At 44.1% G+C, this 19,743-nt stretch overlaps 1 protein-coding gene and 1 long non-coding RNA gene across 7 annotated transcripts in view; one reads left to right on the forward strand and one right to left on the reverse strand.

Moving 5' to 3' along the window:
• LOC115090054 overlaps positions 1 to 19,743 on the forward strand; it is a 68,259-nt gene that overhangs the window by 37,573 nt on the left and 10,943 nt on the right. For 5 of the 6 annotated variants that reach the window (XR_003856293.1, XR_003856296.1, XR_003856298.1 and 2 more), the window contains 3 exons: positions 11,493 to 11,619; positions 14,999 to 15,359; positions 18,772 to 18,854. This is a non-coding gene — a long non-coding RNA (uncharacterized LOC115090054). Of the gene's footprint in view, positions 1 to 8,630; positions 8,816 to 11,492; positions 11,620 to 14,998; positions 15,360 to 18,771; positions 18,855 to 19,743 lie in introns of all 6 variants that reach the window. The other variant, XR_003856297.1, reaches the window with a different exon arrangement.
• LTK (leukocyte receptor tyrosine kinase) overlaps positions 1 to 19,743 on the reverse strand; it is a 170,968-nt gene that overhangs the window by 2,511 nt on the left and 148,714 nt on the right. Inside the window, exons 23-25 of the mRNA XM_029598654.1 lie at positions 19,461 to 19,562; positions 16,985 to 17,119; positions 5,546 to 5,636 (exon numbers count right to left, since the gene is read on the reverse strand). Of these exons, the coding sequence (XP_029454514.1) occupies positions 5,546 to 5,636; positions 16,985 to 17,119; positions 19,461 to 19,562 (328 nt within the window). The remainder of the gene's footprint in view (positions 1 to 5,545; positions 5,637 to 16,984; positions 17,120 to 19,460; positions 19,563 to 19,743) is intronic.

Here is a 19,743-nt window from a genome sequence, read left to right on the forward strand (position 1 = left end):
AGGAAAAGGACATACTAAAAAGAAAATAAATACAATACTGATCCATTACCAAACACATGGTCATTACCTTCTGTTACAAGCTGAAGTCATCTGACAGTGGAAACATAATAGATGGCAGCTGAAAAGGACAAACTGGCCCAACCAGTCTGCCCAGTTATTCCTGTCCATACTGCCAAGGACCCAGCTGCCAGCCATAAAGCGCGACCAGCCATAGGATATCACTTCTTATCCAAAACAATAGTAACATAGTAATGATGGCAGGAAAAGACCAAAATGGTCCATCTAGTCTGCCCAGCAAGCTTCCCAAGGGCAGTAACCGCCACTCTGTGCCGGTTAAGCTTTTTTATTTATGCCTATCCTCTAGCCTTTTAGGGATCCACAGTGTTTATCCCATGCCACTTTGAAATCCTTCACAGTTTTAGTCTTCACCACTTCCTCCGGAAGGGCATTCTAGGCATCCATCACCCTTTCAGAGAAGAAATATTTCCTGACATTGGATCTAAGTCTTCCTCCCTGCAGTTTCAAATCGTGACCTCTAGTTCTACTAAATTGTTTCCAATGGAAAAGGTTTGTTGATGACCATGGATCATTAAAACCTTTCAAGTTGTTGCGCTCGTCGGTCGCAGGCAGCTGTGACCTCTACTGCTCACCTCTTTCCTCTGCTTCTAGTCTGGGGAAGAAAGCCATCTCCGCTTCTTCATGCCGACTGTCAGGGGCGGATTGGCCTATCGGGGGATCGGGCATCCCCCGGTGGGCTGGTCGCTCTGGTCACATGGTCTGCCAAGCGCAGCCGCGATAGAGCCACACTCGGCAGACCATGGGGTATCTCCTGGGCCGGCCTGGGCGGAAAATCCCCGGGCTGATCTTTACCTGGAATCCGCCCCTGGCCGACCCTCATGGCGTTCCCAGGACGGCGTGGGAGCTCCTGGCAGCCATCTTACTTCCGGGGTAACCTAGGGCACACGCGCGCGCCTGGTCCCAGCTTGAGCGCGTCATGGCGGGAACCTCGGGGGCGTCCCCACCGCATGACGTCACCCGCTTCTACTACTTAAGCTCAGCTGACCTTCAGTACGAAGAGTTAGCAAAGATTCCAGTCCTGCTTATTCCGCCTTTCTGTGACTCTGGTTGCTGTTCCTGTCTGAGTGTTCTTGGTACCCGCTCCTCGGGGGCCTCGCTCACACTCAGGGCTATCCGCTTCTCACAGGGCCTCTCTCACTGCCTCTGCTCTCTTTCAGTGAGTCCTGCATCGTTCCTTGGATGACCTGGCCCTGCTCCATTCCAGGTCTTCTCGGTGCCTACGCTTCAATCTACTTCTTCAGTGCCTCGTGAGTACAGTGCTTGCTCTCCACCTGCCTCTACCTTCACTGTGTGGATTCTCGGGTTACCCCGCTCTGCGGACCACTACTGGATCCATACCATCTTGTGCAACTTGCCACCGGCGTCCGGCCTACCCTGCATTGCGGACCACTACCAGATATTTCCTGCACATACACCAGCAAGGGAAGGTATTCTTCAGGGCACCCCGCGCTGCGGGTTACCACCAGCTCTCTATTACCTTGTGTACATCCATCTACTATCTCCAGCCTATTCTGCACTACGAGCATCTACCAGAGATATCCTACACAAGCACCACTGAGAGGAAGTATTTCTAGGACCATCCCGTGCTGTGGGCTATCATCGGAAAAGACCTGCTTACAGGTCCTACATCTTGGACTAAGTTCATTACCCATTCCTCGGGTATCATTGCAGTATAATAAAGTTATTTCTCTGTTGCCCATCATCACTGAGACTCCGCCTGTCGTGATGAGTCACCACAGGGCTCCTTCCTGTGGGTGGAGTCTACCCTTACCACGACCCTGGGGCCCACTGTCTAGACACACAGAACAAAACACAAGTATCTGAAGGTCTGTATCATATCACCCCTGCTCCTCCTCTCCTCCAGTGTTTTATCATCTTCTTCCTTTGTATTCCAACCTCCTCTATTTAGTTCACAGCCAGCACCCCTCCCCTCCCATTTCTAAGCCCAAGGCCAGACATTAATCAAACCAACCTTGGCATAGACACTGCCAGAACATCTGGCATCCTAAGTCCTTGTGGCCTTTTTGGACAATACCCTGCCATCATCAACCTGCAGACGCAAGGAGTGTTTAGCCTGCTAGACAGATCTGGCTATTTGAATGCCTGCATTTCTTCCACGATATCTAGATATTGCTGTCCTTGCAGCCTGCAGATATATGACCTAGCCGTGTGATTGCTTGCATTTTCACCAGAACTTCAGATATTTCATGCTACCCACTTTGCCATTCATTCTGGCAGAACTATTCTCATTGAGTTGCTTGAATATAGGGCATTTTAAACACTTCAGCTTCTAATCTCTCTCTACTTTTTTGCAACTAAGAATCTTCTGCGCTTATCCCATGTCTTGTTGAAGTCTGTTACTGTTTTCCCTCCTTCACCTGCTCCTGCAGGGCATTCCATGCACTTACAACTCATTCCATGAAAAATAACCTTGGAGCTTTGCATTATGACTCCTTGTTCTAGAAATTTCTTTCCACTGAAACAGTTTTTCTTCTTGTGCATTATTAATATCTTCTTTGAATATCTCTCATATCTTCCCCGTCTCTGCTCTCCACTAGAGTATTCACAGGTTAAGATTTACCTATTAGGCACCCTGAGCACAGTAGCTCACCATCTCCTCCAGAAGGGCGTTCCATGAAGTAATATTTCCTGACGTTGGTTCTCATTTGTACTCCCTGGAGTTTCATTTCATGACTCCTATTTCCACTGATACCTTTCCAACAGAAAAGGTTTAACGATTGTGCATCATTAAAATCTTTCAGGTATCTGAAGGTCTGTATCATATCTCCCCTGCACCTCCTCTCTTTCAGAATATACATATTCAGATCCGTCAGTGTCTCCTTATAAGTCTTCCAGTGCTGACCCCACTCCATTTTGGTCTCTCTTCTTTGGACTGCCTCCAACCTGTCTCCATCCTTTTTGAGATAAGGGCTCCAGTACTGAACGCAGTACTCGAGATGAGGCCTCACCAAGGATCTATACAAGGGTATCACCACCTCCTTTTTCTTGCCTGTTATTCCTCTCTCTGTGCAGCCCAGCATTCTTCTGGCTTTAGTTATTGCCTTGTCACATTGCTTCGCCACCGTCAGATCACCAGACAGTATCGCCCCAAGGTCCTTCTCCACTCTGTGCACATTAGTCTTTCACCACCCATCACATACAGCTGTTTTGGATTCCCACAGCCCAGATGCATGACTCTGCATTCCTTAGCATTGAATCCCAGCTGCCAAATCCTTGACCGGTCCTCAAGCTTTCTTAAATCACTTTTCATTTTCTCTACTCATTTAGGCGTGTCCACTCTCTTGCAGATCTTAGTATCATCCACAAATAGACAAACTTTAACTTCTATCCCTTCCGCAATGTCACTCACAAACATATTGAACAGAACTGGTTCCAAAACCGATCCCTGTGCCAGTCCACTTAACACCATTCTTTCTTTAGAGGACTGGGAGGAAGGGTGCCTGTCCTTTTCTGATATTAGCATACATTTGCATATATTTGTGCCCTTTTCCTGTCTCCTCTCTTTTTTCCCTCTGTTCCTTCTGCCTCTGTCTCTCTTTCCCCTCCCACTGCCCCTCATCTCTCTCCCTCCTGTCTCCTGTGCCCTCCTGTGTCTCTTTTCCAGCCTCCCCCAGGCCCTGTGCCCCCTCTCTCTCTCCCCTTATCTTCTCTGCCTTCCTGTCTCTCTTCATTCTTAGCCCGTGTGCCCCTACTCTCTCTTCCTCCAACATCTCCGGTGCCCTATTGACTCTCTCCCTCCTCCGTCCCCTGTGCCATCCTTAGTGTTTCTGTCCCTCCAGCCCCTGTGCCCTCTTCTGTCTCTCTCCCTCCTTCATTCCCTGTGCCCCCTCTCTCCCCCTCCTTCCTTCCATGAGTCTCCTCTGGCTCTCTCTTCCAGCCTGTGCACCTCCCTCTCTATCTCCCTTCTCCATTCCCTGTATCCTCTTATTTGTCTCTCCCATCCCTTCCTTGTTGCCTCCTCTGTGCCTCTTTTTCTCCTCTGAGACATTCCTGAGATGTGCAGGAAGCACTGCTGTAGCAGCAGCTGGGAGGACAGAGAGAAACCAAGCTCTGTTTTCATCCCGTCTTGTCACAGCTTCCAGTCACAGTAAAGAAAGGAGGTGGGGGGGAAGAGCTGCAGAGCAGCTGCTAAGTAGAGTGTGCTCAGGTGCGATCCCACTGCCACTCCCCATGGCTGCCAATCACAGCACGGGGAGAGGAGGTGGGGCAAGGCTGCAGCTCCACTCTCCTGCTGCTCATTCCACCTTAGTCCCTTCCCGGGCCGTAGGGGAAAGGAGCTGCCTGCCACAGAAGGCAGATTTTTAGTGCCTGGTCAGTACTTCTGCCCAGACACTGTTTAAGTGAACAGAAAACCAGACTGTCCGGTTCAAAATGGGGTAGTTAGTAACCCTACCATAAACAAATAATACTTCGGAAAATGCTATGGTCCTTGCCAGCTACCTAATCCACTCCCCTAAATTCCTTGTTTTTAGCTAGGTCATTACTCCCTGAGTGAACTATGACATCAACTTTAGAATCCCTAAAAATCTGAGTTGACTTCCTCTTACTCGAGGATCCTGGAAAGAACTGGGACCATTTTTAGTTCCCCCTCAAACTGTGTGCCCAAGTTAATGCATTTGATAAATTCCCCCAGCAGAAACAGTTTTCTGTTGTTATGGAAACTCTGAGAGTACCATGGGCTTTTTTGTACAGTGAGTGTCTTAAACTCTGTTATGACTTCAGATGCTTCTTCTATCATCGGTTTCCAAAGCTCTGAAGGCATTTTGTATGGGTCATACAAAATGGATTTGGATTTGTGTGCATGTGTGTGGCTATAATCCATCTACCCCTGGTTTTTCAGATCCTCTATGGGACTGGAGACAGGCTTTCTGAATATGGCGGGAGGCAACTCTAATTTTAGCCAATTCCTTTTTAAGATGAGTCACCACCTATGCTGCAAGCTCTATGCCTCCAGCTTGTTTAAAGGCCAGAGCCTCACAATTATTACACTGAATACATCTCATTTTGTCATATATTTTATTTCAATGTGGATTGCTTGTATTTTTGTAAAGAATCCCCACAATCTTAGATGATCACTTAATGTAATTGAGCAGGGTTTTAGAAAGATATTGCTTCTGCTCTTAGAAGACTGTATAAGAAAGCAGTAACTGGGTTGAGTAGAATTATAAGTGGCAAGCAGCATTTCTGAACAAGACTAATTTATTGGTTAATGCACTTAAGCTGCACACAACCATGCTATTAACTGAGAGGAAACCAGAAAAATCCTCTTATAACTGAAAGAAATATTAGCAAAAGCAATTTTAAAAAACAATATCACTTTCAAACACTTTCTTTGTAACCAGCAAATCCAAATTATGGCATGCTGCTTTTTAAACAGCACTTCTGACTCTCATAATGCTATAAATTGAGAACCAATGAAGCTGGAGTCTCTTGCACAACCTCGTACCTGAGTACAGTACTTGATTCTCTCCAGAATGGTGGCGAAATTGGGTCGGTACTCTGGACTGTGCTGCCAACATTGCGTCATGATCCGATAACTGAGAAAGAGTTCAGAAAATAAATATAAAGATCAACAACTGGACTGTTCATATGAGGTGCTTCCTGTTAGGGCTATAGCCAAGGAAGGCAGGTGGGGAGTGTGCAAACAGTGCAGTGACATAGGGTGCATCTTTAAGAAGGGCATAAACTGAGCTGTCGGAGAGAGCATGCAGCAGCAGAAGTGTGATTGCTGCCCATATAGCACAAAGTGTGTGTGTGGAGTGGGGGGTGGGGGGGGGGGTGTACTTCCTATTGTTTCAGTACAGAGTGTCAAATTCTCTCGTTTTGGCACTTCCCCTGTCACCAGAAATCATTCTGAAACTCAACGCTACAACTGTATTAGCATTATTGTGGCAGGTAGACAAGTAGAGAACCATGGGTCCTAACTGAAACTACCACGGCACTTCATATTGTGTGATAATGCTCTGCCTGTATTACTTAATTAATCTGGAGTCAATTCATCCCAGTTGTTTTTGGACTCTGGAGGTTGAATATCTTGGAGATTCAGGCTTTAACAAATAGCAGCTGTCCTAAAAGGATCTATTTGGCAGATATGCGGGATGGGAAAAAAAAACCCAACTGGGGGGAAAAAGAAATTTGGGATGATTAGGAAGAGGAGCTACCACCGATGCTCAATAACACCCTCTGCTTCACAGATGGACCAGCACACAAAGGGTTATTCACCCATACACTTGCGCCTTTTCAATCCAGAGCCTGAACCCAAAAACCCAAATAGATTTTCTCCTGTCCAGGGCAGGAACATCTCCCAAAGGTGCCTTGCTGCAGTTGTGCAGCTTTTCTTTCCTTTTCTTTTCCTCTCAGGACAAAATTTTCAAATGTTTGTTTATTTATTTAACATAAATAAATTAACATAAATAAATAAAAAATAAAATCTTCAAATGTAGCAGAAACAAGATTTGTGGTTGTATTCTATCACATGCCACATGCCATGAGCGGTTTATACAAGTTATACAACAAAAGCCTTCTGCACTGGCTGCTTTTAAAGAGAGAGTACATCTTTACCCGCAGCAGATTGTTGCACATGTCTTTTAAAAGCATTTTGCCAGATCCTGCCTCCTGCACAACTAGCCTAACGCTCTCATTTATTACTCCCTTCCTTCCAATCTTTCCTCATCTTCACATCCTGAGTCACATTACCTGTATACACATTATACACAAGCGTACTAAATCTGGAACTCTTATACATCATTCATGTTGTCACACAATTATAGTTTCAAGAAGAGATGCCATTTAGTACATAAAAATAAAAATTTAATAAAAAGAATGTCAAAAAGAAAAATAAAACTTTGTTTCCTTCCCCCCCCCCCCCCGGTAGGGGTGTAGAGCTCATCTAGAAGCTCCTGAGTTCTTCACAATATCTCTTGGGGGGAGGGGAATGAGGGGTAGGGGGGACTTCCTCTTTTCTTCTGGAGTCTCTGATCCCTTCTCCAGCTGAAAAACCAGCCTTAGAACCAGTATGTTGTGATGTAGCTGAAACAGAAATAAAGCCAATAAGAGATTATGTTCCATAGATACAAGAGAACTCGGGAGGTGGGACAAAAAATAGACAGCATCACATACAAAAGGGCCGCAGTTCCACTAGACTAGAGGACTTGGGCCCTTTAGAGAGGCAGCTGCATGGAAAAATGACTGAAATAGTGACATATATGACCACAGACTGAAAATGTAAAGCTAAAATCTACAGCGAACAAGAGTGGTCTCGTGATATGGTGAGCCTGGGAAGATTTCTTTCTCCGTGCTCTGGGTGCCATCCCCTCTCACCGGGGTTCATCCTCCGTCAAATATCGCCGCACAGAGCAAAATTCAACTTGGTAAGATCCCTATATGTCAATTGACAGATTTATGCAAAGATCGCCTGGAAATATGCCCAATTAAGGGGGCCAAAAAGAATAAAGAGAACGCAAGCATGGGAGAGCAGAAAATGGCTGCTGCAAACACAAATATAATGGGCCTTACCACTAACAGTGAGATAATTGCCAAGCTGATGTCAGCGGTTATTTCCGCTTTGAATGATAAACTTTCCTTGAGATTTCCGAACAAATCGCCAACATTAAAACGGCCCCTTCCACGTATTGAATATGTGGAAGGAAGGGTCTCCCCATTATTGAGGATGACATGCTGGCGCACAAAAGGAGGCTTGTGGTGCTAGAGAAAAAGATAAAGGGGCAGGAAGAGAAAATAGAGGATTTAGAGAGCAGGTCAAGGCTTAACAATATAAGAATAATTGGGCTCCCAGAAAGTATTGATGATCAGAGTTTACCAGTATTTCTGGAAAAATGGCTCCCAGAAGCCTTGGGTATGCCGGAATTGCAGAGCTGCATGGAATTGAGAGAACTCATCGCTTAGGCCACAAGCAGGAAGGAGGCGCACGACCACGGATCACGCTTGCAAAAATCCTTAATTTCATGCTTAAACAAACGATAATTCAGAAATATTGGAAATTCAGAGGGTTAAAATATCAGGATTATACTATTTGCCACTTTCAGGATGATACCCTTCAAGCCCCTGTGAAGTGAAAAGAGTTCAGTCCTCTATGTACCTCTCTCGTGCAGAATCAAATTAGATTTGCTTTGCAGTATCCGGCGCGCCTCAAGATATGGCACGATAGAGCTGTGAAGTATTTGATCAAATGGAAAAAGCTGTGCATTTCTTGCATTTTATAAATTAAATTTGGTTTTCAGGTTATATACAAAATGGCAAATTTTTCCAGCGACCAGTTGTGGAAGACACCCATGTTATGGGGAACTGTGAATGTTCAAGCATTTGGTATTTTCTGTTCTTTCTTCATGAAAATTGAGCAGTGAGATATAACTTTCAGTAGTTTGTGCCATGGTCAAGTAAGCTATTTATCTTCAGAGTTTGATGGAAATTGGCTTCGGGGAGAGCCTTGCTAGATTTCAACATGTGTGACATTACCCCCAAGTATACCTCTGTCCCTTGCTGCACCATATCAATTTGGATTGATATTTCAGTTTGAAGGTCATTCTGGAGATGGTCTCAGTTGGAAAGCCTGAATAACCTCTGAGATTGGTAGAAAATGTTATCGGAGGTGAGAGGATTCTTCACAACATGGGTCATGCCGGAGATGGCCCTATGGGTCTTGGGACTTTGCGTCAAACATGCTTGGAAGGGGTCTGGAAGGATTTGGGAAAACAGGGTGAGTAAGCTGCAAGTGATTGGGTAGCTTGAGGATGGGGCTATGAGTTTGCTTTTACTCCTTATCTATTTTGTCTTTTAATTTTGATTGTTACATTTAGGAGGATCTGTTGTGTGTTGGGGGAAAATAGTCTGATATTTAGGAGGGGATGGTACCGGCACACATAACTAGTGGATCTCATGCTCTTGTTAAGAAGGCTAATACAAAGTAAGGGAGAAGGAGACAGGAGGGGGGACGGGTCAGGGAAAGGGGGGTGGGTCTAAAGGATATGCGTGTTTTAGGAAGTATAGAGCATTGATGAAATTTGGGGTTAAGAGATGAGAAGCTTTATTTTGATGAGAGGTAACAAATTTGCTTCATTTAGAATGGTGCAAGGTGTGGCTGGGAGCCTCGCACCAGAGTATGGCAATATTCATTTATTTTTACATAGCAAGTGTTTAGATGGGGGACCAACTTAGAATAGTTTCTTGGAATGTAGATGGTCTAGGCACCCCGATAAAAAGGAAGACGATTTTACCATCTTTACAGAAATATAAAGCTGCTATAGCTGGCATGCAGGAGGCACACTTGTCGGAGAGCGCAAATAAGAAGCTCACAAGAGAATGGGTAAAGGAATGCTATTTTTCGCCAGCTAATGGAAAAAAAGGTGTAGCAAATTTTTGGAATAAAATTGTGAATTTTCAAAAACTAACAGGGTCATTTATCATTTCACATTAGGGCCTTAACACTAGCGTTAAGGCCCTAACGCATGCATTAAACAGCGCAATGCATGTTAGTATGCAAATGTTACATTTGCTATGCAAGTGGGAGGAGTTCGGGCAGAATTAATGGTAATGAGCAGCTCCTAACATCAAATGCGATAGAGTAACGCACAGCAATGCAAATTTTAATGCCAGAAATAAGTAGGGATGTGAATCGTTTTTTGACGATTTAAAATATCGTCTGATATATTTTAAATCGTCAAAAATCGTTAGAGCCGCGATACAATAACAATTCCCCCGATTTATCGTCAAAAAATCGTAAATCGGGGGAAGGGGGAGGGCGGGAAAACCGGCACACTAAAACAACCCTAAAACCCACCCCGACCCTTTAAAATAAATCCCCCACCCTCCCGAACCCCCCCAAAATGCCTTAAATTACCTGGGGTCCAGAGGAAGGGTCCTGGTGTGATCTTTTACTCTCGGACCTCCGTGCATTGTAGAAATGGCGCCGGCGCTACCTTTGACCTGTCATATGACAGGTCAAAGGTAGCGCCGGCGCCATTTTGTTTTTTTGTCCCCCGACGTCAGGAGCGTAGGAGATCGCTCCCGGACCCCCAGGGACTTTTGGCCAGCTTGGGGGGGCCTCCTGACCCCCACAAGACTTGCCAAAAGTCCAGCGGGGGTCCGGAACGACCTCCTGCAGTCGAATCGTGTTGCCGTACGGCCGGCGCCATTTTGCGCAAAATGGCGCCGGTTAAAATGTTAGTGTTAAAATGGCGCTAGCTTTACCCCTTACTGAATAAGGGGTAAAGCTAGCACGTCGAAAACGCACATCCAATCGCGGGATAACAGTGCGCTCCACCGGAGCGTACTGTACTGTATCGGCCTGCAAGCATTTACGTCTGTATATGAGAGAGAGGGAGCATATTGTGTGTGTGCATGTGTGCCCCCTGTCTACAACAATCTTAGGATGACAGATATAGAGAACAGCAGATTTTTAAAATCCGTATTAGTTTTAATTATTGGGTGATATTTGATATGTCTGCTGTTTTGAAATATTTTATTGATGTTTAAGAAATTTTAAAATTATATTTTGAGGGGTGCCAAAGAAGTATCTGCCCCAGCCGTGCGCACGTTATAAAATCGGGTCGACGCGCGGAAGGTGGTGCACACTAATGCACCTTGTGCGCACTGAGCCCTCAGGGAGGCCAGCTGGCTTTCCCCAGTCCCCCCCCCACCTTCCCTTCCCTTCCCCTACCTGTCCCGCCCTCCAGCCCGAAACCCCCCCCCCCCCCCGTACCTTTAATCTCACAAGTTATGCCTGCCGATGAGATCGGGCCATCCCCAGTTCCCTATCTCCCTAACTAAGCTTCCTCCCTTTTCCTCCTCTCCACCCTCACCCCTAAATCCACCCTTCCTACCCTATTTGTTTCAAAACTTACCTGCTCCTCCAGGCAGAAGTAAATTGCGCGCGCTGGCCAGAGCAAAATGGCGCTGTCCGGCCCTTGGCCCGCCCCTTTTCACGAATCCGGCACTTCTGCGAGTACCAGCAGATACGCGCATAGCTGGGCCGCTATGAAAATGCAGTTAGCGCAGGTGCGGCCCAGCCACACATGTATCTGCCAGTATTGGTGCGTGCCGGTGTTTAAAAATTCCCCCCTTAGATTGTAAGCTCTTTGGGGCATGGATGTATTGTACCTAAATTCTAAAAAGCCACTTTGAGCTTTATTTGGAAAGGCAGGCTACAATTTCAAATTTATTATCAGCAATGCTCTTCCTGTTGGGAAAACAGAACAAGCTAGAATACACAGAAGCCACATGCTAGCAGACTACCCCATGTTGGTCACACACAGAAAACACAAAATATTGCTCAAGTACAGAACCAAGTGACCATAAATTATAAATAGAAACATTCAAATAAAAACGGAGCTGTTGTCCTTTCTAACCTCGCCTCCCTCCCCTTCTTTTCCCTGCAGAACAAGACGGAAGAGGGAAACATCAGGAGGGGAGCAGTTGAATTAGGGAGCAGAGGGGCTTTTCTTTGCTTTGCTCTGTCCACACCAGCCTTACACCCTGTTCTCTGTATGACAAGGGAGGAGAAAGGTGAGAGGTGCAGAGGTGGAGAGGAGTTGGATCAGGGAGCAGAGTGGCTCTTGCTTGATCTGCTCTGTGTTCTATTTGCTCCAGTATCCCTTCCTCTTCCTGTTCCCTACAGCTGCTTCCCTGCTATCTTAATTCCCAATAGTTATCCAGCAGAGCTTTATGTGCTCATGAATAGAAGTCCCTGCTGGTGCCCCTAAAATCGCTGCACTCTAGGTGATTGCCAAATATGCTTAATGGAAGAGCCAGCTCTGTTGAAATAGATACCTAGCAGGACATCTGCCCCAGTGAACTGCAAAGTTGGGGTAAGAAACCTCTTGGAGTGGTGGGAAGAATGAGAAGGCCTGTGGGGCTTGCATTTTTAAAAATTTGCCCGCAATAGGGTTTCAACAAAGGTGGGGCGGGGGGAGGAAAGGCCTTGGGCCCAATGTTTTGTTTCATTTTTTTTGGGGGGGGGGGGGCGTGGAAAAAGGGATTTTTAAAAAATGGGTTTCTATGCACTTGCTTTCCAGCGCTGCAGTTGCTAATGTGTTGTAACTTTTTAGTGCGCCTAATAATAAATCACTTCATCGAAATCATGCCTGCTCCATAAAATTGTAAACTAAGGGCCGGATTTTAAAAGCCCTACACGCACCGGGCCTATTTTAAAAAGGCCCGGCGATGCACGTAAAGCCCCGGGACGCGTGTAAGTCCCGGGGCTTGCAAAAAAGGGGCGGGGAGGGGGAGGGGACAGGGTCAGAGGCCTCCGACACAGCAGCTATTGCCGCTGTGTCAAAGGATTGTGAGTTGGTAGGTTGCCGCCTGCCGGCAGGCGCAAAAGATAAGATAAAACTTTGGGTGGGGGTGTTAGAGTAAGGCTGGGGGGGGAAGGTTAGGAGAAGGGGTGGGAAGGTCAGGCTAGGGGGAAGGGAAGGGGGAAGGCAGCGAGACTCAGCGCGTGCAAGGTGCACAATCGTGCTCCCCCTTTTGCGCGCAGACCCCTGATTTTATAACTTACGCATGCAAGTTATAACATCGTGTGTACATGTGCGCGCGCTGGCTAGCGTGTGCACATGTACGCCCGCACGCACCCTTGTAAAATCTACCCCTAAATCTGATAAGGGGAGAACCTCATAAAATAGATACTGTTCTAATTCAGCAATGTTTATAACGTGCCTCCACTATACTCCTCATACTCCTCCTTATTTGGTGCAACGTCTTGTAATGATCTCCAACATGTTAATAATTTTCTTACTGCAATTAAAAACTTAGCTGAAAAGTAGCAGTACTCTTCCTGTATTTGGTGCAATGTCAGTATGGTGGCATTCCCTGATGAAGATCATCCTTGAAGTGCGGCCAGCGTCGGGTTAGATATAAAAGTATCTATATCTATGAGACTCCACATCGTCGGTGGATATTGCTGCAGAGACTGGACACCATGCTGATATTTTTTCAGATAAGTTTTTTTAATTGAAATAAGAAAATAATTTAAAAAATTGGAGATTGCTACAAGACATTGCACCAAATAAGGAGGGGTACGATGATTATTTTGGAGACACTGTTATAAACATTGCTGAGTTAAAGGTTCTCCCCTTATCACATTTAATCTATAATTTTGTAAAACAGGTGTAATTTCGATCAAGGGATTTATTATTGGGCATACTAGTAGGTTTCAGGCAGTGCATGCAAATTTTCTCTCATGCATATTCATTGTGGATATCCTGAAAACCCGACTGGCTAGGGGGTCCCCAGGACAGGGTTGGGAACCACTGGTTTAGATTGTACCTTTTTAAGACACTACCACTTTTTTTCAGAATGATAACTGCTTTTTCTATATGTGTCTTACTGTTGCTTGTGACCATATCCTTTCCTATGGAGCCAATCTGCATGAGTTTTTGAGAGCACATTTAAATAAGGCTGAGTGGTGCTTGAAGTGTAGGCAACATTTTTGGCTTTGTGCCCTTAGTGCCAGATTTTAGTAGGTATGCGCGGGCATAGATTTGTTCGTGCAACCCGGCGCGCACAAATCTACGCCCGATTTTATAACATGCGCACGCAGCCATGTGCATGTATTAAAATCTGGGGTCGGCGCGCAAGGGTTTCCCTTCCCTCTGAGGCTGCTCCGAAATCGCAGCGGCCTTCCCCTCCCTCCCCCTACCTAACCCGCCCCCCAGCCCTACCTAAATCACCCCCTACCTTTATTTCATAAGTTGCGCCTGCCTCTGGGCAGGTGTAGGTTGCGCGTGCTGGCTGAGTGCCGCCCCGCGATCCCCCGGCACGGCCACTGTGCCGGAGACCTCGGTCCCGCCCCGCCTCTTTTTTTCAAGCCCTGGGACATACATGTATCCCGGGGCTTGCGCACGTCGCCGGACCTATGCAAAATAGGCTCGGTGCGCGCAGGAGCGGGTTTTAAAGGGTTACGCGCGTAACCCTTTTAAAATCCACCCCTTAGATTGCACTGATGTCACTCCTTGAGCATGTTCTGTCTGCATCTTGTCCCAATTCCAAATGTGCTGAAATTAGCAGAGCGAGGTTGAAATGCTACATATTTGTGTAAAATGAAATATAACGCAAAACTTTTTATTTCAAAAAAGTTATTTTCTCCATGATTAATGAGTGCTAGGAAAATATTTGTTTATCCCACTATTCCCTCCACTCCCCTTCCACCTCTGATAGTGACCCAAGGAGTCCTTCAAAGGTTGCAAGTTCTCATATCGGTTTTCTAATAAGCCAAGCAGAGAGTTTAAAAGGCACCTGAAATTAAGCCTCAGGATTACAAAACAAACCCTTTAAATTAAATAGTTGTTTCTTTCTTTGAAAATTGCACACAACTATATTGTAGCATAATATATACCCATGAGGATCATTTCTACTTGCTGGGTTTTTAGAGTCAGGTAGTTTAACGTGACTCTTTAGCAGCTTTGAGGTAAGTTTAATTATGAGTTAACCTACTGAGGCTAACCATGGTCAGGCTTTACTGAATAACACAAATGTGATTTTATTTCATAATTTAAATGAAAGGAAAATGAACACAATTTCATTTGTTTCGCTTCAAAACACACCCCACAATTGAATGTGCTGAAAAACACCCCCTTCAAAGCTTGCTCCTATACCCCTCCTCCTCACCCATTCAGGATTTCCCTCAGTATTTTATCCCATAATTTGGGCCAAATAGGGCAGGAGCAATCCCCGGTCGCTCCTGCCCTACTGGTGCTGTGTTTCAAAATGGTACTGACCAATCTGAGAGACACCCCGGGGAGGGGGGGGCAGGAGGGGAAATGTAAAGACATAGGGAGGGCTCAGACCCAAATTCATTTTTTTTTTCCATTTCTTTTTTATGTTTGTTTCAAATAAAACAAATCAAAACAAACCACAAATGAAACAAAAAAAAAAAAAAAAAAAGGAGGCTGAAGGAGTGGGGTTTGCTGGAGCTGCTGGAGCCGGAACACCTTCCCCAACCAGGACGCCACGACGCAGCAGGGAGGAGCCCCAACGTGATACAAAATCCGCGGACTAGCGGTAGAGACCGCTGAAGGAGTGGGGTTCGCTGGAGCCGGAACACCTCCCCAACCAGGACGCCACGACGCAGCAGGGAGGAGCCCCAACGCGATACAAAATCCACGGACTAGCGGCGCACCACCGCCGCCGGCGCGCCCCTTAGGCGCGCGCGGCTTTGTCCGGCTTAGTACGGAGAAGGAAGGAGGAGGCTCGCTGCTCGGAACCCGGACCTTCAGTCACGAGGGGGAAACAAGACGCCCTGAGAGGTAATTCATTGCACTGTTTTTTCCAAGATACAACTTGAAAATTTATCTTCTTAAATATGCCCCACAAGAGGAAAGGGAAGGTCCGAGTATTTCCACCTGACTCTGACCTTCCAACAAGTCAGCGATTAATATCTGAGTTTGCCTCTTCTCTACCCACAACGAGTGTCTCAACCCCCATTGGAGAACAGGCGAGAGGAGCGCTTTATTCCCCAGGGGAAATTTCGTTGAGCCCTCAAACTCCTAAGACACCGCTGAGAGCTTTGCCGCAGGACTTAGTCAGAGGAGCCGCGGCTATATTAGGAAATACTAGTAATGCCGGGCTAGGTGGCCCAGAAGACACAGTCTTGCCAGGGGATGAACCAAAAACCCAGGAATTTGCTTCACTGCAAGGTGGAACAAACGCAGTAGGAGACACCACCCCTATAACATCTGGGGGAGGTAGCCGGCCTGCTGAAAGTGGGGTAAGGTTAACATTCCCACAGCAATGTATCAAGCCAGCGGTAGTCACCCTAGATACAATCTGGGATTTTATGGTGAGGATGTCTGGCCAACTAGACAACCAGGCCCAAAAATTGGACGAGATTGTTGCTAAATCTGATATACAAGAACAGGAGAATCAAAAAAGATTTCTGCAGTATGAACAGTCATTTCAGAAAGTTAACGCTGAATTAAATAGCCTCCAAACTATTAATGCCAATTTATTAGCTGAAAGGACAAATATGTCAAGGAGATTGGAATCTATAGAGAATTTTATGAGGCATAATAACATAAGATTATTAAATTTTCCAATTGTTATGGGAGAAATCCCTATATTGACTTTTAAGAAATACGTAATGGAGACATTAAAGATTCCTCAAGATGAGATACCAGCGATTAAAAAATTGTTTTTTCTCCCAAAAAGAAATAACCCTGTCTCCGAAATACCAAATCCTCAAAGGTTGGATATGCAAAATCTAACAGATTACCTGGAAAATTCATCTCTTTAAATTGTAGACAGAGCTGTACTTTTTGTTTCTTTTTATGATGAAGCTAGTGTCTCAAAGATAATGAAAAGTTACTTTAGAAATATAACTGAATTGTATTGTGGAGCTACTGTTCAGGTTTATCCAGACTTAGCTAAAGCTATGCAGCAGCGTAGAAAGGCCTTTTTATTAATGAGATCTGAAACCCAAGCACTTGGAGCCAGTTTCTTACTGCGCTATCCGTGCAAGTGCATAGTTAAACTGTCCAGAAATACATATATTTTCTTTTTTCCTGACCAACTTAGGACCTTTTTGGATGGGAGGAGACAACCTAGTGTAACATGAAAGGAGTAATTAGTAATTAATGGGGTATGATACAGGACGTTAATGAATGGTCTAATTTTTATTTCCTTTTTGACTCCTAATACTTATAAAAACCCCCTCATTGTTTCCAATGTAACAAGAGATTATTTATTTTTAAATGGTTACTTTCTAAGTTTTGTGGAGTAAGTCCACTATTTTTCCTTTTTGCTCTGTATTTCAATGCAAAAGTTAATTCTTTGTATATTATTAAAAGTTCAATAAACAAATAATACAAAAAAAAAAAAAAAAAGGAATAAAAGTAAAATATTTTCAGTGCATGCCCATACTGGAAATACTTACACGGGACCAGGACATTTTTTAGGTGGATCCATACGTCCTCCACTGGTGACAAACTCCAACACTTCCTGATTAGTTTTACATGGGTAAGGCATGTAGCCTAGTGAGAAGATTTCCCAAAGGAGCACACCAAAGGACCTGCCATACGAACAACCAGAACAACTGAGCTTTACTCACTGGGTTAAAGGCTGTTGATTCTTTGCCTCATGATGGAAAGAATGTGGAAGGTATTGATATTTTGCCTTTCTAACAATATTGTGGCACTTCTTCCTGAGACAAATAAGTAAGCCAAAAAAAATATGAAAGAAAACTGCTGCTATAAGCAAGATGGCTTTCATTAGCCCTATCATTCCACTGAGTTAGAGGCACTGTGCCGCATCAAGCAGTATCCATCATAAGATTGGCATGTTTCACCCACTGCCATATAAGTAACTTTGGGCTACCTAAACTATTGTCCTGTATGTTATCTATCAGTTTCTCAACATGTCATTAGACCCCTTGTAATGTGAGAGGTGATGCTAGACATAGTTCCATGTAGCTTAATATTAGGGATTGCTGTGTTTCTCAAAGCGTTCTTATAGCATGGGTATATTTAATATATCGTTATTCTAGAATGGCATTAATGGAACATCTCCTGCATTGCATAATTAATAGAACTTGTCCTGCATCTATCAACAATGTTAATGTTAAATGTGCTGCTGAAAATGTTATGATGTTTTGAATATGCTCTGATAACACCTTTGCATGATATAAAGGGTCCAATGTATTCAACTGGGTTAATGGTCACACAAGTATTAATGCACATTAAGGGCCTGATTTTAAAAAGCATTTACATGCATAAAATTGAGTTTCCCTGTGTAAGTGGGCTTTTGAAGAGTGCTACAATATATGTCATTGAATTGTCCATAGGATATACCCATGTAAGAGCACTTTACACATGTAAATGGCTTTTTAAAACTGTCTATAGTATGATACATTTATATGCATAATTCTTTTTAAAATTATCTCCTAAATGCCTGCATTGTCTAACACATGTTAACAGTGCTGTTAATGTGCATAAACTAGATTTTGTTATCATTAATGCATAATCTATGCCAATGAGGTAATGAGATGCAAAAGTATGTTAAATGGTTCATTAACTCTTATCACAACAAAAAATAATTCACAATAAACCACACAAAATGTAATTCAACACAGTAACACAAAAAAAATGTATTACACCCCCAAGAAGTGTTACGCACGTACTTCTAGTATGCGTGTAATGGGAAATGAATGCAATGAATGGCCGTTGAATGCACATCCTTAATATCCCAGATTAAAGTCTGTATGTAGACGTATAAATGCACGACTTGCTTTTCCAAATTGAGCTAAACAAATGCTCAAATGACCCAGCTAGTAACTTGTCTTTGGCCATTACACACTTTGTTTATTACATGTGCAATTTTAATTCCAAAGTGGCACACGTATTAATAAAACTGCACACTTAGCAACACAGTAAAAAAATATAAGGGGTGAATTTTCAAATCTTTACATGTGTAAAAATTAGTATATATGCACATAATATAGACTGTACTCATGTGTTCTGTATTTTCTGAGTCAAAAATATGCATGTATTTTCACATTTGTGCATGCATATATGTGCGTAAGAGGTAGTCTAGGGGTATTTAAGGTCAGGGCCAACACTTACATGTGTAAGTTGCTGTTTTAAAAGATGTGTGAGCATTTGTCAACTTATTTATTTAAACACATGTTAATTATTTGGCATAATAATAAATCTGTTTATTGTGTAGTACTGACTGGATGGGAGGTCTGGCTGAAGAACCATGAAAGTCGATGACCTGGAGAAGGACTTGGTGAACTTCTAGACTAATTGGTAAACTAGTTAATGTTATTTACATGTGCATGTTTTAAAACTAGCTGACCTGCACACGAAACACAGGACTTGCAAGTAAGTCCTATATTACTTTCATGTGTAAAATATACACACGTTTTTTTTTATTGATAGGAAAAGTACATGCATTCAATGCACTGATATATGTGGTTTCATTGCACTGCATGTATTTTCATGTAGGCCTACATATGTGAGTATGTTTCAGGGAAGAGATATGTGCATTTAATAAAACACACATTTATCATAATGTGAGTTATAAAATACTTGCGTGTATCTGCTCGCAGCCAATATTATGCACGTGTATGCCTCGTCGCGTATTTGTTTGAAAGTTATCCTCCTGTGTGTGAATCACTGAAATAAATGTGGGACACTGACGATCGCTTGAGCACTTTTGAAAGCTGAGCCCAGTCTGTTTGCACTGATGGCTCAAGATATGCAAAAAACATTTCTGAGATTTGCTTTATTTGCTGCTGCATGTGAAACAAATCCCTGCCTCCTTTCTTTCCTGTTCAAAAGGGCTCAGAAACTTCTTCTAATTTCCAATTTTGAACCTGTTAACCTGAGGATTAAAGAAACCATAGTCATTACCAAGTGTCTGTTTTTGATGTGAAAACTCCTTCCAGGAAGGCCTCTGGTGGCATCCATTTGACAGGAAGCATGGCTCTGCCCCCTTTGCGGTAGTAGCTTGCTCTGCAATACAAAAACAAGGAAAGATCAGATCAGAGATTTGATTCCCTTCCAGCTGAATAAGCAAAGACAATTTTCCTAGCATGAAGACAGATGAGCTTAGGACCAGTGGGTTTATGCTCCCCTGCCAGCAAGCTGACGTCACAGTATATATAACCTTACAGTGACCCCAGCCTGCCAGTAT

This window comes from Rhinatrema bivittatum, chromosome 4 (assembly GCF_901001135.1).
Source record: "Rhinatrema bivittatum chromosome 4, aRhiBiv1.1, whole genome shotgun sequence".
Lineage (NCBI taxonomy): Eukaryota > Metazoa > Chordata > Amphibia > Gymnophiona > Rhinatrematidae > Rhinatrema > Rhinatrema bivittatum.